Source organism: Eriocheir sinensis, chromosome 55, assembly GCF_024679095.1.
Source record: "Eriocheir sinensis breed Jianghai 21 chromosome 55, ASM2467909v1, whole genome shotgun sequence".
Lineage (NCBI taxonomy): Eukaryota > Metazoa > Arthropoda > Malacostraca > Decapoda > Varunidae > Eriocheir > Eriocheir sinensis.
In genome coordinates, this window is record NC_066563.1 from 5,075,360 (window position 1) to 5,095,889 (window position 20,530).

The 20,530-nt window shown below is 46.5% G+C and overlaps 1 protein-coding gene across 7 annotated transcripts in view; it reads right to left on the bottom strand.

The window, feature by feature from the left end:
- Positions 1-20,530, bottom strand: part of LOC126983946 (axotactin-like) — a 52,558-nt gene that overhangs the window by 9,765 nt on the left and 22,263 nt on the right. For 6 of the 7 annotated variants that reach the window (XM_050837203.1, XM_050837202.1, XM_050837204.1 and 3 more), the window contains 28 exons: positions 19,877-20,048; positions 18,514-18,632; positions 16,408-16,514; positions 15,648-15,851; positions 15,404-15,509; positions 14,885-15,064; positions 14,077-14,225; positions 13,784-13,951; positions 13,064-13,159; positions 12,497-12,626; positions 11,303-11,412; positions 10,838-10,961; positions 9,761-9,936; positions 9,147-9,257; positions 8,032-8,152; positions 7,157-7,354; positions 6,313-6,486; positions 5,603-5,825; positions 4,552-4,817; positions 4,180-4,446; positions 3,574-3,800; positions 3,209-3,341; positions 2,955-3,101; positions 2,049-2,202; positions 1,478-1,664; positions 1,153-1,309; positions 591-757; positions 358-457 (listed from right to left, as the gene is read on the bottom strand). In XM_050837203.1, coding sequence (XP_050693160.1) covers positions 358-457; positions 591-757; positions 1,153-1,309; positions 1,478-1,664; positions 2,049-2,202; positions 2,955-3,101; positions 3,209-3,341; positions 3,574-3,800; positions 4,180-4,446; positions 4,552-4,817; positions 5,603-5,825; positions 6,313-6,486; positions 7,157-7,354; positions 8,032-8,152; positions 9,147-9,257; positions 9,761-9,936; positions 10,838-10,961; positions 11,303-11,412; positions 12,497-12,626; positions 13,064-13,159; positions 13,784-13,951; positions 14,077-14,225; positions 14,885-15,064; positions 15,404-15,509; positions 15,648-15,851; positions 16,408-16,514; positions 18,514-18,632; positions 19,877-20,048 — 4,473 coding nt within the window. The remainder of the gene's footprint in view (positions 1-357; positions 458-590; positions 758-1,152; positions 1,310-1,477; positions 1,665-2,048; positions 2,203-2,954; positions 3,102-3,208; positions 3,342-3,573; positions 3,801-4,179; positions 4,447-4,551; positions 4,818-5,602; positions 5,826-6,312; positions 6,487-7,156; positions 7,355-8,031; positions 8,153-9,146; positions 9,258-9,760; positions 9,937-10,837; positions 10,962-11,302; positions 11,413-12,496; positions 12,627-13,063; positions 13,160-13,783; positions 13,952-14,076; positions 14,226-14,884; positions 15,065-15,403; positions 15,510-15,647; positions 15,852-16,407; positions 16,515-18,513; positions 18,633-19,876; positions 20,049-20,530) is intronic. The other variant, XM_050837201.1, reaches the window with a different exon arrangement.

Below are 20,530 nucleotides of genomic sequence, written 5' to 3' on the forward strand. Positions count from 1 at the left end.
AAGCAGAGAAAACAGCGGCATCAGCATAAAAATAAAATAAAAAGGCTAGTAAGGTTCAGAAGGCGCTACACGTGGATAAATTAACAGGTAGATGTATAGACACGAAACAGAAGAGCCAACAAACGTTTCAGAGGGCAGGGTGGTAGATATATATATATATTTTTATAAGCTGGAAAAAGTGGAAATTATTAAGTAACACAAACTCAGACAACAGCTAAAAGAGGATGACCAAGACTCGGCTAAGCAGGCAAGATCACTTGGAGAAAGCTCTTCGCGGAGTCTGTGCTGCATGGCTATCGGAGAGAAGGTTGAAAACTGATAGATGGTTGGCACAGTTTCCTTCGAGGTGTTCCTTACCGTTGTCCATGGCCGTGTCCCTCTGAGGAGCAGCCTGGGGCGGGGGGGAATCGTAGGGCATTCTCATGGCCTCGATGTATCTCCAGGAGTCTCCCTTCACCTGCAGTGCGGCGACACAGAAATAAACGTATGTAATTAATGGATACGCTGGTGGCGAATGCTCATATATGTATAATGGCATTATTACCGTCATGAACAACAGCCTGAGACGGGCCGCGCTGCTAGGTACTGACCGTCTTGAGGGCCGTCCTGTTGTTATAGGCCATGACCATGACGGGCGTGGCGGGGAAGCCGGCGCACGAGCCGTAGCCGGGCAGACCGAAGTTGGTAATATGAAGGTCATGGTCACTGTACTCCTGCAGGGGGAACACCTTGCCCTCGGGTTCCGTCACCACCACGTCTGGGGGTAAACAGGGCAAGATTTTATCTTTTTTTTGCGGTTGGGGAAGCAAGCCAAGGGCAGGCTCCTAAAGAAGGAATATGAAAGGAGATTCCGAAAGAATAGGCAGTTTGGTTTGAGGGGTGTGTTAATACTCCTCTCTTGAAGGAAAGACTGTTTAGAGTTTGCCAGTGGAATAGGTTAGATAATGAAGATACTGGTTATTTTAGCATTAGGGAGTTGGACAGCATAGATATGACCTGGAGTGCAGAGCCTTGAGCAGCGAGGCCACGGGAAAGAGGTGGAGGGTTAGGGCATATATCTAGCAAGTTCAAGAATGCCGGTAACATGTGTGGGACAAGAGGCTAACGCATGCTGATCCTCGTGAAGGATCGTGGATAAAAAACAAAACTAACTGGAGATGCAGCCGTGGAAGTTGTCATAGTCCGAGAAGCGGTCGTCCACGCCTGCCTCCAGCCCGCCCAGGTACAGGCCTCGCGGCAAGGGGTTCACCGGCGTCCTTGTGGCCCTGGGAATGCCCCCGCGGGTCCACTGCAGCTCCTTTTTATCAACCTGTGCGAGGGGAAAAAGTTGAGATGAGAAAACATCTGAGGATAACAATTTTAATCTGGGTAAGTATTAACAACCATTCCCGGATTACAACTAGAAGGTAAAAAAATAAAATAAAAATGAACGAATGTTTCCACCCCCCTCCCCCCTACACACACGCTTCTCACGCACCGTAATAAGCAGTTCAGACCTCCGCCACTCCACCCTGACCACGTGACGCAGGCCGCTGTAGGCATTGACTCCCTCCTTCGGCGTCGCCTTGGAAATGATTTCGTAAGGCACGAGGGACAGCAGCGAGGCGCTCACACCCACGGCTCCGTCAGGCTCCACCGTCACCAAGATGTAGTCAAGAGGATTCCTGAAGACGTGAGGGAGTTAGCATGAAGTTGGGAACAGATAAAGCTTTTGTAGGAGTTTTGGACATTTCCAGGGGTAGTTTTATGACCCTGTTGTTAGTTTGACCCTTCTTCTGTACCACGAACCTGAAATGCCACTCCTAGCAACACGACTGATCTCCTTTTTGGCCTTTGGAAATAGTTGATGTTAGAGACAGAAGCATTTGAGAATACCATTGTGAATTAGAACCATCGCTAAAGCAGGACTAAGTACACTAACAATAGAAAGTGAGGTGAGGAGCAATGGGAGAAGCTTTTGAATTGCAGTGGACTATCGTAAAGGCTGAAGGGGTTAGCGAGTGTGGAAAGCTACCTCTTAACTATGTATTTTAGCTTAGTGCACTTACTCAGAGGAGGTGGATCTGACGAGGGCGACGACTTGGGGCTTCGGCTGTCTTGTGGAGGCGGAGAAAGCCAACTCCAGCGCGAAGCCCTCCACCAGCGGCGAAGTGGGGGACCCGCGACTCAGCCACTCCCGTCCATGGAAGGTGTAGGCTACCTCTGCATGTGTGGGAGAGTGGAGAGCCATTAAATGATGTTGGTGGCAGTGTACGGCACTTAAATAAACACTGTCCTTCTCTCTCATGAAAACTCCATCACTGCCCTCAAGCACAACACAAGCCAAGCGGAATCAGGCTTTCATAAAGGTTCTGTTAGTATTCACATGGGTAGTTCTATTTTTTTTTTTTTTTTTACAACAAAGGAGGCAGCTCAAGGGCAACAAAAAAAGAAAACAATAATAAAAAAAAGCCCGCTACTCGCTGCTCCTAAAGTAAAACAAAAGAGGCCAGTGAAAATTTGACAAGGCTTCTGTACCATGAACGTTAAAAAAAAACACTCATGAAAGCCCGACTAATGTGTGGCCTATGGAAATATTTGACAAGCATGACACAGCCCAGGCAGACTCAGGCTTTCGTAGAGGTTGTGTTAGTATGCACATGGGTAGTTCTATGAGCCTAGGGATAGTTTGACAAATCTTCTACACCATGAACGCGAAAAAAAAAACCCTCATGAGAACCCGAGTATTTGACAAGCATGACACAACCCAGGCAGACTCAGGCTTTCGTAGAGGTTGTGTTAGTATTCACATGGGTAGTTCTATGAGTCCAGTGATAGTTTGACAAATCTTCTACACCATGAATGTGAAGAAAAAAAACCCACTCATGAGAATCCGACTAATCTCCTTTGTGGCCGTTGGAAATATATTTGTTGCGAAAGCCGAAAGCGCCTGGAAAGGGCATCAGTTTCCTCACCGGAGTTGCAGACAGGGCCGGTGTAGGAGGTGTCCGAGCAGTCGCAGCGGAAACTGTCTGGGTACTGGAAGTCCTCCTTGCAGACGCCGCCGTTGAGACAAGGCTTGCGGTCACACATCATCACGCAGTCCCTCTTGACTCCCTCGGCTGAACACACAATAATAAGGAAGGGATGAAGGTATGAAACTATTGGCTAACTTTTGCTTTAGGAAGTTGGAATTCATAAAGGAAGATGAAATAAAGCCCTGACTCACCTGGGTTCTGCGTCAGGAGGGAACTCAGCGACACAGGGCTCGAGTCCAGCTGAAGACCCCTGAGGCAGCCCACGAAGCCAGGCAGGTCAGTCTTCACGTCCAACTTCGAGTCCTCCGCTGAGCCCAAGTAAGCCTGAGGAGACGAAGAAAGATAGATGAAGAGGGAAGAGATGAAGAGGGAAGAAACTAAGAGACGACTTTTTAGTATATTATATAAGACGAAAAGGGAAGAGAAGCCAGTTTATGTACGTGTATTTAGGAAAAAACATCCAATGAATCACACTGCCTAGTTTATCTTCATCCTTCCTTATAGTGATGGCGTGGATGTTAGACAGAAAGGCGAGGGAGAGGAAACGAGTGCTTGCCTTATAGAATGGTCCGGGCCGGGTGATGGAGTGAGGGTAGTACACCATGTCGGCGAGCGGGGTGACATCGCCGAAGGGAAACTGTTCGTAGTCCTCGTCCTGAAGCAGCTGCAGTCCGGCGTCGCTTGTGGCAGTGTAGTGAACGCCCGCGGTGAGTATCGAGATTGTGGTGGAGGAGGAGGTGCGATTGAGGGCCACCTGCACCGACTGGCCTCCGTTGAGCGCTACTGGAACGAAAGAGAGAGAGAGAGAGATGACGGTGTATGATTAGGCAAAGTTGGGCAAGAAAGTCTGTCTCCTTATGATGAAAGGGAACGAGAAAACACTAAACGAGAGACAGGATGGCGTGTGAGTAGGTACACTTGGGCAAGAAAGTCTGAGTCTCCTTATGAACGATGAAAGAAGGAATGAGAAAGCACTAAGGGACTGGATACTGATGAGTGTTTGTGGTTACTAAGATCATAAGAACACAAGGAGTCTGTAAGAGGCCGGGAAACTTATACATGGTAGCTCTTTGGATAGATCACAGCACATAAGTAAAAATCATCCCCAATCCACCAGTTTAAGCTTTGACCCATTCCTCAAGGCAACACCGGATGGCCTCACCTGTCGTCTCCAGCGGTAGGGACAACGCCTGCTTTCCGGAGTTGAAGAGGAGCACCAGGCGGGTCGGGGAGGCGAGGTGAAGTTGCAGGAAGTTGTTGAGATAGTCGTAGGCGAAGAGGATGAGGCCCTGCTGTGCGTGGGTGCGGAAGTTGAGGAGGAGCGACGTGCTGTTGAGGAGTCTGCTGGTCCACACGTCCGCCGTCTCATTCATGAAGAACCTCAGCTTGGAGGCCTCGGTGGTGAAGGTGATGGCGTCCTCGTTGGGGTCTGCGTGGTGCCACATTATTGGTATTATCATTATTGCTACTGCTCCTCCTCCTCCTACTACTACTACTATTACTACCGGTACTAAAAAAAGTCAGGTTCACTTACTAATCTCGCAGTGCTTGCCAGAGTGCGCCAGCGAGTTCTTGCACACACACGAGTAGGATCCCCAGTTCTCGACACACGTGGCCTCGTTCTGGCAGGGGTTGGGCTCGCAGGACGTCTTACACGAGGATGAGACCCCGATCGGCGCCGCCCTCACGTAACGGTCCATGTCTATCAGCTCGTTGTTCACGGTGAGGTCGCGGATGCACCCAGTAAGACTCGGCATCCGGTCCGCGTCACTCAGCTGTTTGTTCCAAATGTCCATGTTCCTGCGAGTGTAAAAAGGGACGTTTGAGTTAACTGATATGGCTTAAGCATTGACTATTCGATCTACGCCTTCATTTATATTAACAGATGATAATAGAACAAATGAGTTAACCCGTCCGCTGCGATTGGCACGGATTTTGCCTTCACTGGTAGCCTAGTCAAATATGTTCCCAGGTCTTTCTGTGCCTCTGTGGTGGGTAGTGGAGTGTTTCCCATGTGGTATTGGTATGCTGGATTTCCCCTCCCAAGATGCATGACCTCACATTTTTCTTCACTAAATTGGAGCAGCCACTTTTTGTTCCACTCCTGTAGCTTGGTGATGTCTTCTTGTAGGAAATCCGCGATCAATGGGTTAACTGATATCTTATGCTTTGACTGTTCGATCTACGCCATCATTTATATTAACAGATGCGATAATAATACGGATGAGATACTCGTTATGGCTTTTGCTTTGTCTTTTGAATCTAACTTCAGCATCCCCACCGAGGAATCATACTATAGGAAGAGCCATAATGTAGCACTAATGATGCGAACAGGCCAAAGAAACACATAGAGTCGCATTATGAGACATTTCGCCGCCCAAGAACACATATTTGACAAGGCTTTCGTAGGAGTTGTGGGCATTTCCAGGGGTAGTTTTATGGCCCTGGTGGTAATCTGACCCTTCTTCTGTACCATGAACCTAAAGAAACACTCATTAGAACCCGACTGATCCCCTCTTTGACCTTTATAAATAGGTGATGTGAGGTGGCAAAGTGTCTTGTAATACCAGCCATAGAATACTAACTTTGGCATGCCCCCCAGGAACATGGAGCCGTCGAGCACTCCCAGGTTGGCGTCGTCCTCCACGTTGATGAGTTTCTGCTCCGAGTTGACGAGGAAGCGCAGCTGGCGGAGGTGGATGTCGATGAGCACCTGCTGCCACTCGCCCGTGTTGAGGCGCCGCGTGGTGTGCAGGCTGTGGCGGTGCTCGAGGCCGTGGAAGGTGTACATGAACTCGACTTCTCTCTCTGATGGTCAAGAAATAATAAAAGGAATTCATACACGGGACAATTTAAAGATCCAAGCCAAAAATTGTACGTGAATTTCACTTTCCATTCAGAAATGAGGAGACAGCCAAGACCAACGAGAAGATGAAAGAATGAAGATACTGTAAACTTTTGCATTAGGAAGTTGGACAGCACGAACAAACACTTCTTCCACTCCTTATGTTTGATTTGGCAGATGCATCAATTAGCGGGCTTTTTGTTTTTCGTTGTTTAATGTCCATGAGTTGTTTCCTTTATCGCAAAAAAGACGAAACGTAGAATGTTGACGGTTCCAGAATTTACCAATGAAAGAGGTGAAAGAATGAAGATAATGTAAACTTTTGCATTAGGAAGTTGGACAGCACGAACAAACACTCCTTCCACTACTGTTTGCTTTTTGACTCTCCTTTGTTTACTGCCCTTGAGCTGTCTCCTTTATCGTAAAAAAAGACTAATTGCTTCTACTCACCCCCAAGAAGAGCGATCCTGAAGGTGGCGTGGTCGGGGTGGTAGGCGGGCTGGTAGGCGAGTACGGCCCATTGGGAGGTGGTCCTGAAACTGAAGGCGAGGCTGCCCTCCCGCCACGCCGGCACCTCCACGTACGTGTTCGTCTTGTGGAAGCTCACAGCCTGCTCCGCGACGGCTGTATGGTGGTCAAGGAGGTCAAGTATAAGAACATAAGAAAGTAAGGAGTCTGGAAGAGGCTGGTTTAGCATTAAAATCTGTCACTATCCTCCTCCTCCTAATCTTTTTCTTCTTCTTCTTTCTCCTCCTCCTTTCCTTCCTCCTCTTTTTCTTTCCGCTCTACCTTCTTCTCCTTTGCCTTCTCCTCCTCCTCTTCTTCTTCTTTGACTTCCTCCTCTTCCTCCACTTCTCTTTCGCTTCTTCTTTTTCCTCCTCCTACTCCTCTTATTTCTCCAACTTATATTCATCCTCTTCTTCTTCTTCTTCTTTGACTTCCTCCTCTTCCTCCACTTCTCTTTCGCTTCTTCTTTTTCCTCCTCCTACTCCTCTTATTTCTCCAACTTATATTCATCCTCTTCTTCTTCTTCTTCTTTGACTTCCTCCTCTTCCTCCACTTCTCTTTCGCTTCTTCTTTTTCCTCCTCCTACTCCTCTTATTTCTCCAACTCATATTCATCCTCTTCTTCTTCTTCTTCTTTGACTTCCTCCTCTTCCTCCACTTCTCTTTCGCTTCTTCTTATTCCTCCTCCTACTCCTCTTATTTCTCCATCTCATATTCATGCCCCTACTCAGTTCCACCGTCACCACCACCAGCAACAACAACAGACACCAACGACGTACTAAACACACCTTCCTTTTCACACTTGAGCGGACCCAGAGTGATCCGGCCCTCAGACTCCTCCTTCAGGCCGCCATTGTAAGCCAGGAAGACCATGGACGTGAGGGGGATCTTCTTGGGGTCTGTAAACACGGCCACGTCACTCCTCGCCAAGCCGTCCATCGCGTCGCAGTTACACGCCACGTTGTACTTGTCACACGCGCCAATTTCTGTGTGTGGGAGAGAGGCAGAGACGTGAGGCATGGGAGGGAGATGACCAAAAAGAAATGTCTGTCTATCTGTATGTCTGTGTTTAGTTTTTGCTTGTTTTTATGTATTTAGAAAACGAAAAAGGAAGAAAAAAATGTATATACAGAATCTTTAAATCCATGTTGGTGATGCATAGTGCGGCATGGATGAAATTGTTGTTGGGTGAAGGATTCGTGAATGAAAACCAAAAAAGAAGTAGGTTTCTCTCTGTCTATCTGCCTGTATTCAGTTTGTGGTTATCTTAATGTAGCTACCAAATAAAATAAAAAAAGTATTTGTCCCTTTATCTATCTGTCTCAAGTTTGTGGTAATATTTATGCATTCAGAAAACAAGAAGCAATATCAATCCAACAATCTACATGTATTAAGTTTGTGGTCATCTTTAAATTCCGTCAAAACAAAAAACGTAGTATTTGTCGATCTAAGTATGTCTAGTTTAAGCTTAAGCTGGAGAACAAGTGGAAATATATATTTATCATCAATCTGTCTCAAGTTTGTGTTCATTTTTATGCATCTACATATTAAAAAAGGAAGGCAGAAAACCTTGACACAGTCCACAAGGGAGGAAACACAACGGGGTACAGATACAGTACTGATAAGACCCAAAGATAACACACTGTTCCTCTACGTTACTAACCCCGGCAGCGGCAGATTCCTGATGTCTTGGAGCCGAAGCTTGTCACGTAGTCATCTGAAGGGGACTCGAACCAGGTGTGTGTGGACAGCTTGAGGGGCGAACGGCGACACTCATACGTGGCCTAAAGGGGGAAGGGTGTATTAATATCAGATAGATAGACAGATAGATAGATAGTTAGATAGATAGATAGATAGATAGATGATAGATAGATAGATAGATATAAGCCATATAATGACAGAGAGGTTTACACGTTTCATAATGTAATGGCACTTATGCCCCTCTGTCACTACGGGCCTCATACGGTCAAGGGAGGCAAGCAGGAAGGTACATGACGGCGCCACTATAAATGCAAATTCTCCCGCTCCATAACCGAGCTGGAGCGGACCATCAGGATTCTTCACAAATACCTACCAAATCTGTAAGCCCGTATAGTGGAAAAAGATAGATAGATAGATTGACAGATAGATAGATAGATAGAGAGAGAGAGAGAGAGAGAGAGAGAGAGAGAGAGAGAGAGAGAGAGAGAGAGAGAGAGAGAGAGAGAGAGAGAGAGAGAGAGAGAGAGAGAGAGAGAGAGAGAGAGAGAGAGAGAGAGAGAGAGAGAGAGAGAGAGAGAGAGAGAGAGAGACGAAGAGAGCAAGAACGAGAGAGCGAGAGGGAAGAAAGTCGTATTCCTGAGATAAGGGTTTGACAGTGATGAATGATGCACAGTTAAGAGATTAAGGAGAAGTGAAGGAAGCAGCGAAAATAGTGGGAGGGGGAGAAAGAAACACGTAATAAAACGGTAAGACTCAGACACGGAGACTCAAGGTACGTGCGGTGAATTCTTTAACAAACAAAAACAACGTCGGTATTGTAAGACACTTTGAATTCTCACTTCAGCTATTTCTAAAGGTCAAGGAGGGGACCAGGTGAGTTCTAATGAGTGTTTTCTTAGGTTCACTGTATAGAAGAAGGGTCAAACTACCACCAGGGTCATACAACTAGTCCTGGAAATGCCCAAAACTCCAATGAAAGCCTTGTCAAATATGTGTTCTTGGGTGGCGAGATGTCTTATAATTCGACCCGAAATGACACAGTGAAAGTTAAGAGGTCGTGCAGGAAATCCCTTTTACCTTTTGAGTGCAAGTCTCGTCCCTCGTGACCAAGGCCTTGAGCATCTCGGGGGTGAAGTCTCGGTACTGGACATCAATCTTCACGTTGCCCAGGTCAGGTCTCCTCACCTCCTGTAGGGGAAAGGAAGGTCACATTAGGTTAAGTCAGGTCATGGAAGGAACAAATGCACGTTAAAGGAAGGTCAGGTCAGGTCAGGATAAGGATAAATGGACTTCCACTCCTTGTGTGGTTAAATTATCCTCGTTCCTTCTCTTTCCGTCTCTCTATCAATTATCATCCTTAGTCATTTTCCTTCTTTTTTTTCTTCCCTTTCCTAATTCAAATAACTTTTCTTTCTTCTCTCTCTTCCCTTCCTCTACCAGTTCCATTCCCTTACCTTCCTCTTCTTCCTCCTTCCCTTCCCCTCACTCATATATTCCTCTTCTCCAGCATTTCCCGGCCTCCATACGTTTCCCTCCCATTTTAATCTTCCTCCAATTCTCTTCCCTCTCCTCCACCTCCTTACCCTCCCCTCACTCACATATTTCCCGGCCTCCTTACGTTTCCCTTCCCTTTTAATCTTCTTCCCATTTATCTTCCCTCTCCTCCACCTCCTTCCCCTCCCCTTACTCACATATTTCTCTCTCAAGTTGTTCTCCACGATGGTTGTGGTCACACCAGTAAAGGGGTTGAACTCGCACTTGACGTGGGCTGGAGGGAGCGGTCCGTTCCCGTCCACGTCGATCTTGAAAACCCCCGAAGTGTTGTAGCCGATGTGGCGGTATTCCTCACACGACGACTTGTACAGCGCTGCAGGGAAGACGAGAGGAGGTAAACTGTGGATTCTGACACTATTTTTTTTTCAGTAAAGGAAACATCTCAAGGGCAATAATGAATGGAAACAAAAGATCACGCTAAGAATGTTTGATAGACACGTGAAGATTATGCCAGAATAGGAGTTTGTTGGTGTCAGTGCTATAGGAGGCGACGATGTGATGTGACCTGTGGATTCCGACGCCATTTCTCGACTGGCACTTGAGGTTTATGTGAGAAAAAGGAGTTTGTTAGAGAATAAGTGTTGTAAAAAGAAAGAAAAAAAGTTAAGTAAGAATTCTGACCGTATTCATAGACTGGCACTTGAGGTTTATGTGAGAAAAAAAAGTTTGTTATAGGAAATTAGTGTTGTGAGAAGAATAAACAGTTAAGTAATAATTCTGACCGCATTTTCTGATTGGCTGATGAAGTTTACGTTGAAATATGGGAAGTAAACAATGTATTCGACCATATTTCTTAGATGTCAAGAAGAGTTTATGTTAAGTAGAGAAGGGAAATCTATGAGTCTAGGCAAGGATGGATATATTAATGGAGAATGTATGTATATTTTGCCATGAGTGTTTGCTTTTGCTATATCTAAAGCATCACTCGGCTAATTAATAATCCTTCCAGTAATGTTTATCTGTAGTGTCGAGTGAATCTTTCAGCTAAGCAAAAAAAAAGTCGGGACTAAGTAATTATCCTTTCAGTAAATCTTTGCAATAATAAAAAGAAAAACGTTTATGCAAGAAAGAAGAAAACAAACGGAATCTATGTTTTGGGTGGACGACAAGCGGTGTTTTCAAAATGGTGGGTTGGCAATGACATGTTTTGGGTGGACGACAAGCGGTGTTTTCAAAATGGTGGGTTGGCAATGACATGTTTTGGGTGGACTCACAGAAGTGGCACGTCTTCCCGGTGTAGCCAGAGTCGGTGCAGTTACATTGGATTTCCTCGTCGTCGCCCACTGTGCAGGTCGTCCCGTGTTCACAAGCGCCGGGTCTGTCACACGGGCCCAGAACCTGACAGGGGAGGAAGGGAACAAACAAGGTCTCATTACGTGTGTGTTAACCATGACTGCCTTTCAGGTCTAATTACGTGTGTGTTAACCATGACTGCCTTTCATACAGGGCAAGGGAACAAACAAGGTCTCATTACGTGTGTGTTAACCATGACTGCCTTTCATACAGGGCAAGGGAACAAACAAGGTCTAATTACGTCTGTGTTAACCATGACTGGCTTTCCTACAGGGCAAGGGAACATAAAAGGTCTAAGTACGTCTGTGTTAACCTTGACTACCTTTTCAACAGCCTTTTTATTCGCAACAATAAAATGAAGCAATCAACCAGTCGTTTGTACTCACTCTGCAGCCGTCGTATGTAGCATCCTTGTGGGCCAGGCTGGTCCCAACGAGTGACCTCAGATCCACCTTCTCGCCGCCAAGCTCCACCTTCCTCAGGCACCCCACCATGCCTGTAGCGGGGACATGAGACATCACACTAACAAATGATTGTGGCGAAGAAATATGTCGGACTGAGCGACTGCGAGGGAGAGGAGAGAGTTCAATGTGATACAAAGACTGATCAGCGTGCTCATTACTCGCCTTGCTAACTTAGGATTAATAGAGTGGTGTAGAATAGGTATATTTTGAAGGGGAATAAGCCAGGGCTGTTCTCATTGTCCATCATAGGAGCTGACGAGTAATGTAAAAGTGTCTGGCCGTGACCGTAGAGTTCACTGCGTCACTGCCTATGGAACGCCCCGCCAGTAACAGCCTGTTTGACTTGTAGGCATTTTAAAGTTAAATGCATTGAGGTGGAAATATTGCTGATGAAACTTCTACTGACAAACTTGCTGGTGATAAATGTGGCAGGAGATTTACCGAGACTTTATGTTGTTAAGTAAAAGATAACATTTTCTGTATAACATTGACTTTGTTACGTGGACTTTAGAAAACTGTCGAAAACTTTACGTAGCAAACTGAAATGCTTTTATATTACTGATAAGGAGCATTAGATGCCTTAATTTAGACGGTGATGTGGTTTACTTAAGAACTATTTCAATACTTTTTTAAAGGGCAATATATAAACAGTAGTATAAACATTTTGGGAATCTTCATGAATTCATACCTCTCATATTTCTTTATCTTCTGTTTTACCAAATTCTGACAAACATACATGAGTCCTACAATCACTGTTGAGTCTGATGGCACCAATCATAACTGTCTGCCTTGCGTAAGTGATGAGTTGAGGCAAATGATAAAGAAACACGGGCACGGGAGTATGTGTGATTGACAGACGACCTCCATGACAGCAAAATAGGAAACCAACCAATCAACAGCGGCCTACCAAACGCAATCTAGCCACCAAGGGATCACTTCACTCAAGGTAACATTAAATAGAACACTGATATAAAAAGATCCGGTAACACTATTGTAGGAATTCACTGATAAAAAGATGCTATTAACGTAATCCTAATGAAAGTCCAAGGCTACTGGGTACGCTCCGGAGGTAATCTTGACACCTGAATCAGCTTATCAAGTCACCTGCCCCCTCACCTGGGTACTCGTCCAGGGGGCTGATTCCGAGCATGACGGTGGGGTGGAAGGTCAGCGGTCCGGGAGGGTTCTCTGAGACGCTCTTCCGGTTCACCTTCATCAGGACCCTCGAAGCGTAGGTCACCTCCACCTGAAGAACACAACCCTCGTCACGTGACCCCTTTAATGGTATTGCCTGTGACCTTCCTAATTGATGTAACTAAGTCGTTTTAGGTTAACAGTAAAGAAAATTAATGCCTTTCAGTGCCAATACATACAGCACCGAACATGTTGATTTTCTTTATTAGTAAGAAGAGTGAGAGTAGAGAGAACGAGTAAGAAGAATGTAATTTGTGTCGAGTTATTTGGAGTTTCATGATTGAGAAAAATACGGTTTAGCATCTGTCGTTTTCTTCAGTTGATAAAAATATAATAAATGAAATCTCTTGGTAGTGGAGGGCTTGGATTACGGCCGTACGACACTAGCCCTCCACATCCACAATAGAAAAGGAACATAAGAAAAATACCTGTAATACATTAAGTCTGATATATAAACAAATAATCCGTGTTGCTTCGGATCCCACTCACGTATTGCCAGTTGCCGATGGAGATCTTGGTGTTGGGTTTGAGGTGCACCAAGTTGTCGTGGATGACGAAGGAAACGTGGGTCTCGTCGTGGTGAATCTGGGGGTGAAAGGAGGGGCGTGGTTATCTCTTCCTCCTCCTCGTAAGTTCCCAATTCCATCCTTTTCTACCTCCTTGTCCTTTTACATCACTTATTCACCTCTCCTCCTCGTCCTCGTCCTCCTTCTTCCAACTTCTGTATCTTTCATTTCCACCTCTTCTAACTCCTTCTCCTTCTCCACTACTCTTTCTTCTCCTCCTCCTCCTCGTCCTCCTCCTTCCTACTTCGCTGTCTTTCATTTCCACCTCTTCTAACTCCTTCTCCTTCTCCACTACTCTTTCTCCTCCTCCTCCTCCTCGTCCTCCTCCTTCCTACTTCTCTATCTCTCATTTCCACCTCTTCTAACTCCTTCTCCTTCTCCACTACTCCTCCTCCTCTTTTTTAATCTCTCATTCCTACCACTTCTATCTCTTTCTCCTTTATTACTCATCCATTCCTCCTCTTTGCCCTTCTCAATCCCCCATTGCAAACTATTCTACCTCCATCTTCTCCATTACGCATCCACTCCTCATCCTCATCCTTCTTCTATTCAATCTCCCATATCAACACCCCATTCTACCTAGTTCTCCCTTACTCGTCTTCCCCTCATATCATTCCCCTCACCTCCCATTCGTCTCCCTCACCTCCCATTCGCTCCTGGTGTCGAGTATGTCCACGTAGCCTGACGCCACCACCCCCCTGGGCGTGGTGGGGCGGAACGACACGGCCAGTTTGAAGGAGTCCGGCGTTGGGTTCGATAGGTTGACGTGCGCGCGCTCCGTCGACAGGGTGAAGAGAATCATCTGGTCACGCTGACGAAGGAAGAGTTGGGGGAATGTTTTATTGGGTTGTAGAGTAAAAAGGAAATCACACTCACCAACGCAGTCCCTCCCACACTAACACCACCCCTACACCTCACCCCTACATCCACACTCACGTCATTGCAGGTGTCCACGAAGGGAGTCTCCACAGTGGGGCCGAGGTAGCGAGTGGTCTTGTTCTTCTGGTTCAGCTCCCACAAGACACTTACGTCGTTGATGAAGATATTTCTCATGCAGCCCAGGAAGGAGTGCATGGACCTGAGACCTGTGAGGGAAGGGAAGATTAGGTAACAGGTGAAAGAAGGGGAAGTAAAGGTGGAGAAGTGGAGTTAGTTAGATATTATAAGGAATTGGAAAGAGAAGGGATGGGAGAGAGAAGAGAGGGGAAAGATCCGTGTGGGGAAGGGAAAATAAAGTAACAAGAGTAGGAAGGAGCAGGACAAGAGGAGAGGTTAGGTGGATTATATAAGAAGAACGTGAGAAGGGAAGGAGAAAGAGTAAGGAAAGGGAAAAAACAGGATAAAAAGGGAAAAAAGGAAAGAATGGGGTAAGAAAGAGATGCTTCGTGCCTTCTTTCCCTCATTCATTGCCTCCCTCCCTCCTTTATTCCTTCTTTCTTCCTTCCTTTTTTACTTAATTTCTTCTTGTATTTGCGTCTTTCATCATTCCATCGCATCCTCCATCTTTCCTTCCTCCCTACCTTCCATCTCTCCTTCCTTCCTTCCTTCCTCCTTCCTTCCTTCCTCCCATCCTCCCATATATTCATTCCCTCCTTTATTTATTTATCATAATTTCATTTATTTATTTATCATTATTTATTTATCATCATTTATCATTATTTCCTCCTTTATTTATTTATCATCCTCCCCTATATTCATTCCCTCCTTCCCTCCCTCCGTTTTCCTTTCCCTGCCCCACACTCACCAGGCAGGAGGCAGGTGTTCATGCAGGAGTCGTAGTCACGGAAGTTGTTGTCGTTGCCGCCGCAGCCCGTGTAGTTGAAGCTGTGACACTCGGCATCGTGCGGCTCGTAGTAGTAACGCATCTGGCCGCCTTGGCAAGTGTAGCCGTCCTGGTTACCTCGGTCGTGCCTCAGTCCACAAGCTTATGAAGGAAGGAGAAGGTGATGATGAAGTGACAGATAAGGAACGTTCTTGGGTGTGTATAGTCTGGTTGAGGAAGGTCAACTGTGTCTTTCATTAAGGAGAGAGGAGTGGTACACAGCACTGGCCTGTCACCAAACTGTCTTGCGTGACTGTACAAGAATGTCTGAGAGCGAGATGGTAATTGTAACCAGATACAGAAACAGGCTTGGCTTTTTATATGCTGGAGGTCTGCTGTATCCCTCATTGCTTTTTTATGAAGCTATAGTCGAATGGATAACACAAGAATGATTGCCAGCGAAACTAAAGGAGCTAGATATAGAAACATTGATGGACTCACATCTTTCGAGGTTCGGGGCGCTGCCGAAGTAGAAGTCTGGGTTGAGGTGGAAGTAGCGGATCTCCCCCGGGATCAGCAGCTCGTGGATGCGGGAGTTGAGGTGAACCTGACGAGGGAATAGAATGCCACTTAATATATACGTCCACCACAACATTACTGCACCCCATTCAACACTTGATCAACCCATCCACCACCTATCACCACTTAATTACCCCATGCAAATTCCCTGTTCACCCCAACGCACCTGGAGTCTGTTGTGCTGGTGCAGGATGGTCAGTGTTTGCCAGGTGCCCGTGTCCAGCCTCTCGCCCACTTCGATGCTCACGGCGCCGCCCCCGAGGTTGGCCTCCACGAAGACGGTTCCTTTGGTCGTGAATGTGGCGGCGATGTACTGCTTCTCGGGGTAATGTGACGACGCGTAGAAGAGGATGGAGTCGGTGAAACGAGTCTGGGGGATGGAGGAAGAGTTTATTTTTTATTGTATTGCAGTTACGATATCCGAACATTATGTAGTCAAGCCGGTTATTAGAATGTTAAACCATGTATCTAAGGAGGTGAAGTTATATCAAGGGAATGAATGTTGTGTTACCATTCTTGAGAGATTGCAGAAGACGTAAGAAGCATCAAGAAAGAGTTATATGAGGAGCAGAAATATTGGGTTACCATTCTTGAGAGATTGCAGAAAGAAGAAAAGAGATAAAGAAAGAGTTAGTATATGGAGCAGAATGTTATGTTTACCATTTAAGAGAGCAGAAAGAATAAGAATTAAGTAAAAAAGTTATATAAGGAGAAGGAATGCTGTGTTATCGTTCATAAGGTTTTGAAGAAAGAGTAAGGAGTAAGAACTATGAAGAATATTATATGAGAAAATTGGCGAAAGTGTCCTCTCTTTCGGCCACTCCTCTGAACTCTTTTTTATAGGAGCAGTGATTAGTGGGCTTTTTTTCATCATTATTTTTTTTTCTTGAGCTGTTTCCTCCGTTGTAAAAAAAAAAGGAACTGACCCTAAACTCCATGGAGATGAAGTTGGTGTAGGAGTGCACTCGGTCCATCCACTCGTAGAGGCGGTGGACCACGTGCCCGTCGTTGCTCAGCGATAGGATGGGCACGTCTGGGGAAGGGGAAAGACGCTGCCAGGATCACAACACAGAAGAAGGATGAGGTGAAAGAAAAAGAGTGAAGGAGTCAACAAAGGCCCTGGATATACACAGAAAACACATGACCTCGCCTTTCCTCTCTTTCCACTCCCATTACTGCCTCCTCTTCCCTCTCTTCCTACCCCCATTACCTCTCCTTTCCTCCCTTCTCTCTCCCATTACTGCCTCCTCTTCTTCCCTCTCTCTTCCCCATTACCTCTCCTTTCCTCCCATCCCACTCCATCCCATTACTGCCTCCTTCTCTTCCCTCTCTTCCTACCCCCATTACCTCTCCTTTCCTCCCTTCCCACTCCCATTTCTGCCTCCTCTTCTTCCCTCTCTCTTCCCCATTACCTCTCCTTTCCTCCTTCCTCACTCCCATTACTGCCTCCTCTTCCCTCTCTTCCTACCCCATTACCTCTCCTTTCCTCCCTTCTCACTCCCATTACTGCCTCCTCTTCCCTCTCTTCCTCCCCCCATTACCTCTCCTTTCCTCCCTTCTCTCTCCCATTACTGCCTCCTCTTCTTCCCTCTCTTCCTCCCCCCATTACCTCTCCTTTCCTCTCTTTCCACTCCCATTACTGCCTCCTTCTCTTCCCTCTCTTCCTACCCCAATTACCTCTCCTTTCCTCCCTTCCCACTCCCATTTCTGCCTCCTCTTCTTCCCTCTCTTCCCCATTACCTCTCCTTTCCTCCTTCCTCACTCCCATTACTGCCTCCTCTTCCCTCTCTTCCTCCCCCCATTACCTCTCCTTTCCTCCCTTCCCACTCCCATTTCTGCCTCCTCTTCTTCCCTCTCTTCCTCCTTCCTCACTCCCATTACTGCCTCCTCTTCCTCTCTTCCTCCCCCATTACCTCTCCTTTCCTCCCTTCCCACTCCCATTTCTGCCTCCTCTTCTTCGCTCTCTCTTCCGCATTACCTCTCCTTTCCTCCTTCCTCACTCCCATTACTGCCTCCTCTTCCCTCTCTTCCTCCCCCCATTACCTCTCCTTTCCTCCTTCCTCACTCCTATTGCTGCCTCCTCTTCCCTCTCTTCCTACCCCCATTACCTCTCCTTTCCTCCTTCCTCACTCCCATTACTGCCTCCTCTTCCCTCTCTTCCTACCCCCATTACCTCTCCTTTCCTCCCTTCTCACTCCCATTACTGCCTCCTCTTCCCTCTCTTCCTACCCCCATTACCTCTCCTTTCCTCCTTCCTCACTCCCATTACTGCCTCCTCTTCCTCTCTCCCCCCCATTACCTCTCCTTTCCTCCTTCCTCACTCCCATTACTGCCTCCTCTTCCCTCTCTTCCTCCCCCCATTACCTCTCCTTTCCTCCTTCCTCACTCCCATTACTGCCTCCTCTTCCCTCTCTTCCTCCCCCCATTACCTCTCCTTTCCTCCCTTCCCACTCCCATTACTGCCTCCTCTCCCCTCTCTTCCTCCCCCCATTACCTCTCCTTTCCTCCTTCCTCACTCCCATTACTGCCTCCTCTCCTCTCTCCTCCTACCCCTCTCTCACTGTCTTACATAGGCACGTCAGAGGAAGGCAAATACTCACCATTACAACTTAGAAACAAATGGAACGTAAGAAAATGAATGAGGAAAAGGACAACGACTCAACAGATTCATATAAAAAACAGACAAACAAACAGGAACAAAAGAATAACATAGGATTAATATAGGCATGTCTGGGGAAGGGAAAATCTGTCAGCATCACAACCAAGAAACAGACTAAATGTACGAAGAAGAATCGGGAAAACAGGAAAGATTAAAAGAATACGTATGAAAAACAGACAAACAAACAGGAAGAGACGAAATGGTATGTCTGGTGAAGGAAAAAAATACAGACAAAAAAAAAACAGAAACAAACAAGAAGAGACGAAATGGGTACGTCTGGTGAAGGAAAAAAAAAGATAAAAAAACACAAACAGAGGGACAAACAGGAACACAGAGACACACACAGACACAGGCAAACATAAATGCCACTCACCAGGAACGTTGCACCGCCTGCCGTCCTTGCCCGTGCCGAAGCAACTGCACGTGCTGTGGTCGAAGTGCTCCACGCAGGCCAGCTTGTTGGAGCACATGTTACGCAGACGGTCCGTGCAGCTGCGGGGGAAAGATTGCACGGGCGTTAGAGGAAGACGCAGAGGAAGAGGAAAGGAGAGGAGTTGAGATGATAAGAAATGAGTAGAGGAAGACGAGGAGGAAGGGAGGAGAGAGGATGACAGAGAAAAGATGAGCGCAGAGGAAGAGAGGAGGAGAGGAAAGGAGAGGAAATGAAATGATAAGAGATGAGTAGAGGAAGACGAGGAGGAAGGGAGGAGAGAGGATGACAGAGAAAAGATGAGCGCAGAGGAAGAGAGGAGGAGAGAGGAAAGGAGAGGAAATGAGATGATAAGAAATGAGTAGAGGAAGACGAGGAGGAAGGGAGGAGAGAGGATGACAGAGAAAAGATGAGCGCAGAGGAAGAGAGGAGGAGAGGAAAGGAGAGGAAATGAGATGATAAGAAATGAGTAGAGGAAGACGAGGAGGAAGGGAGGAGAGAGGATGACAGGAGAAAAGATGAGCGCAGAGGAAGAGAGGAGGAGAGGAAAGGAGAGGAAATGAGATGATAATAGATGAGTAGAGGAAGACGAGGAGGAAGGGAGGAGAGAGGATGACAGAGAAAAGATGAGCGCAGAGGAAGAGAGGAGGAGAGGAAAGGAGAGGAAATGAGATGATAAGAAATGAGTAGAAGAAGACGAGGAGGAAGGGAGGAGAGAAGATGAGGGAAGTAGAGGAACACGAGAAGGAAGAGAGGAGAGGAAAGGGCAGGAGATGATGCAGTTAAAAAGGGAAAAAAAATGAAACAGAGTGGATTGAAAAAAAAAACAGCCATGAAAATTTATTGAGAGAAGTTCATTGGTTTTAGAGGAAGGTAAGAGAGGAGAGGACAGTACAAGATATTAAAGTACAGGGCAGATAAGAAGAGAAATCGAAAGAATAGATGCAGATACGCCCCCTATCAGATGTTTCGGAGAAGTTGTTTAATGTTACAGGAAGACGAAGAAAAGAGAGATGATCGGAGAGGAAAAGAAAGAGAGATAAACACAAGGAGAGAAGAGGAGAGGAGAGGCCAAAGAAAGAGGAGGTCACTAAAAGGAAAGAGAAAATGAGAGGGAAGGGAGAGAAGAAAAAGAAGAGGAAGAAAACTGAGCTGAGGCCAAAGAAAGAGGAGATGATTGAAAGGAAAGAAAATAATAGGAGAAAAAAAAATGATGAGACAAAAAATATATAAACCACGAAAGCATTAAACAGTCACACTTTCTTTCACACCCTCCTCCTCCTCCTCCTCCTCCTCCTCTCCTTACTGGGATCTGCACATCTCCTTCACGCCCCTGTACGCGGAGGATCGAAGTCCATTGTGCCGCACCATGGTCTCTGACGTCTCACCGCTCATCAGGCCGACCTTTCTAATACACCCGTGGAAGTTTGAGGTCCGCCCCACCATATCCTCGCGGTTAACCTCCTCCTCGAAGACGCCTGGAGGGGGAGAGAGGGAGGAGTTAGATGGTGAAGGGGAGAGAGGGAAGAAAGATGAGGCAGATAGAGAGTGGGAAGAGAGGGAAGAAGAGTGGAAATGAGAGGGAGAAGAAAAGGATGAGGAGGAGAGAGGGAGTGAGATAGGAAAGGGGAGAGAGGGGAGAAAGATGAGGCAGATAGAGAGTGGGAAGAGAGGGAAGAAGAGTGGAAATGAGAGGGAGAAGAAAAGGATGAGGAGGAGAGAGGGAGTCAGATAGGAAAGGGGAGAGAGGGAAGAAAGATGAGGCAGATAGAGAGTGGGAAGAGAGGGAAGTAGAGTGGAAGTGAGAGGGAGAAGGGGGAAGAAGAATGAGAGTGAGAAGAGAGGGGCGATATGACGGAGATGAGTACTGAGGCAACGCGTATATATAGCTGAAGCGTAATTTTTTTTTAACCCTTCATCTCCTACTTTCATCTCTATTTCTCTACATTCCTTCCTTTAT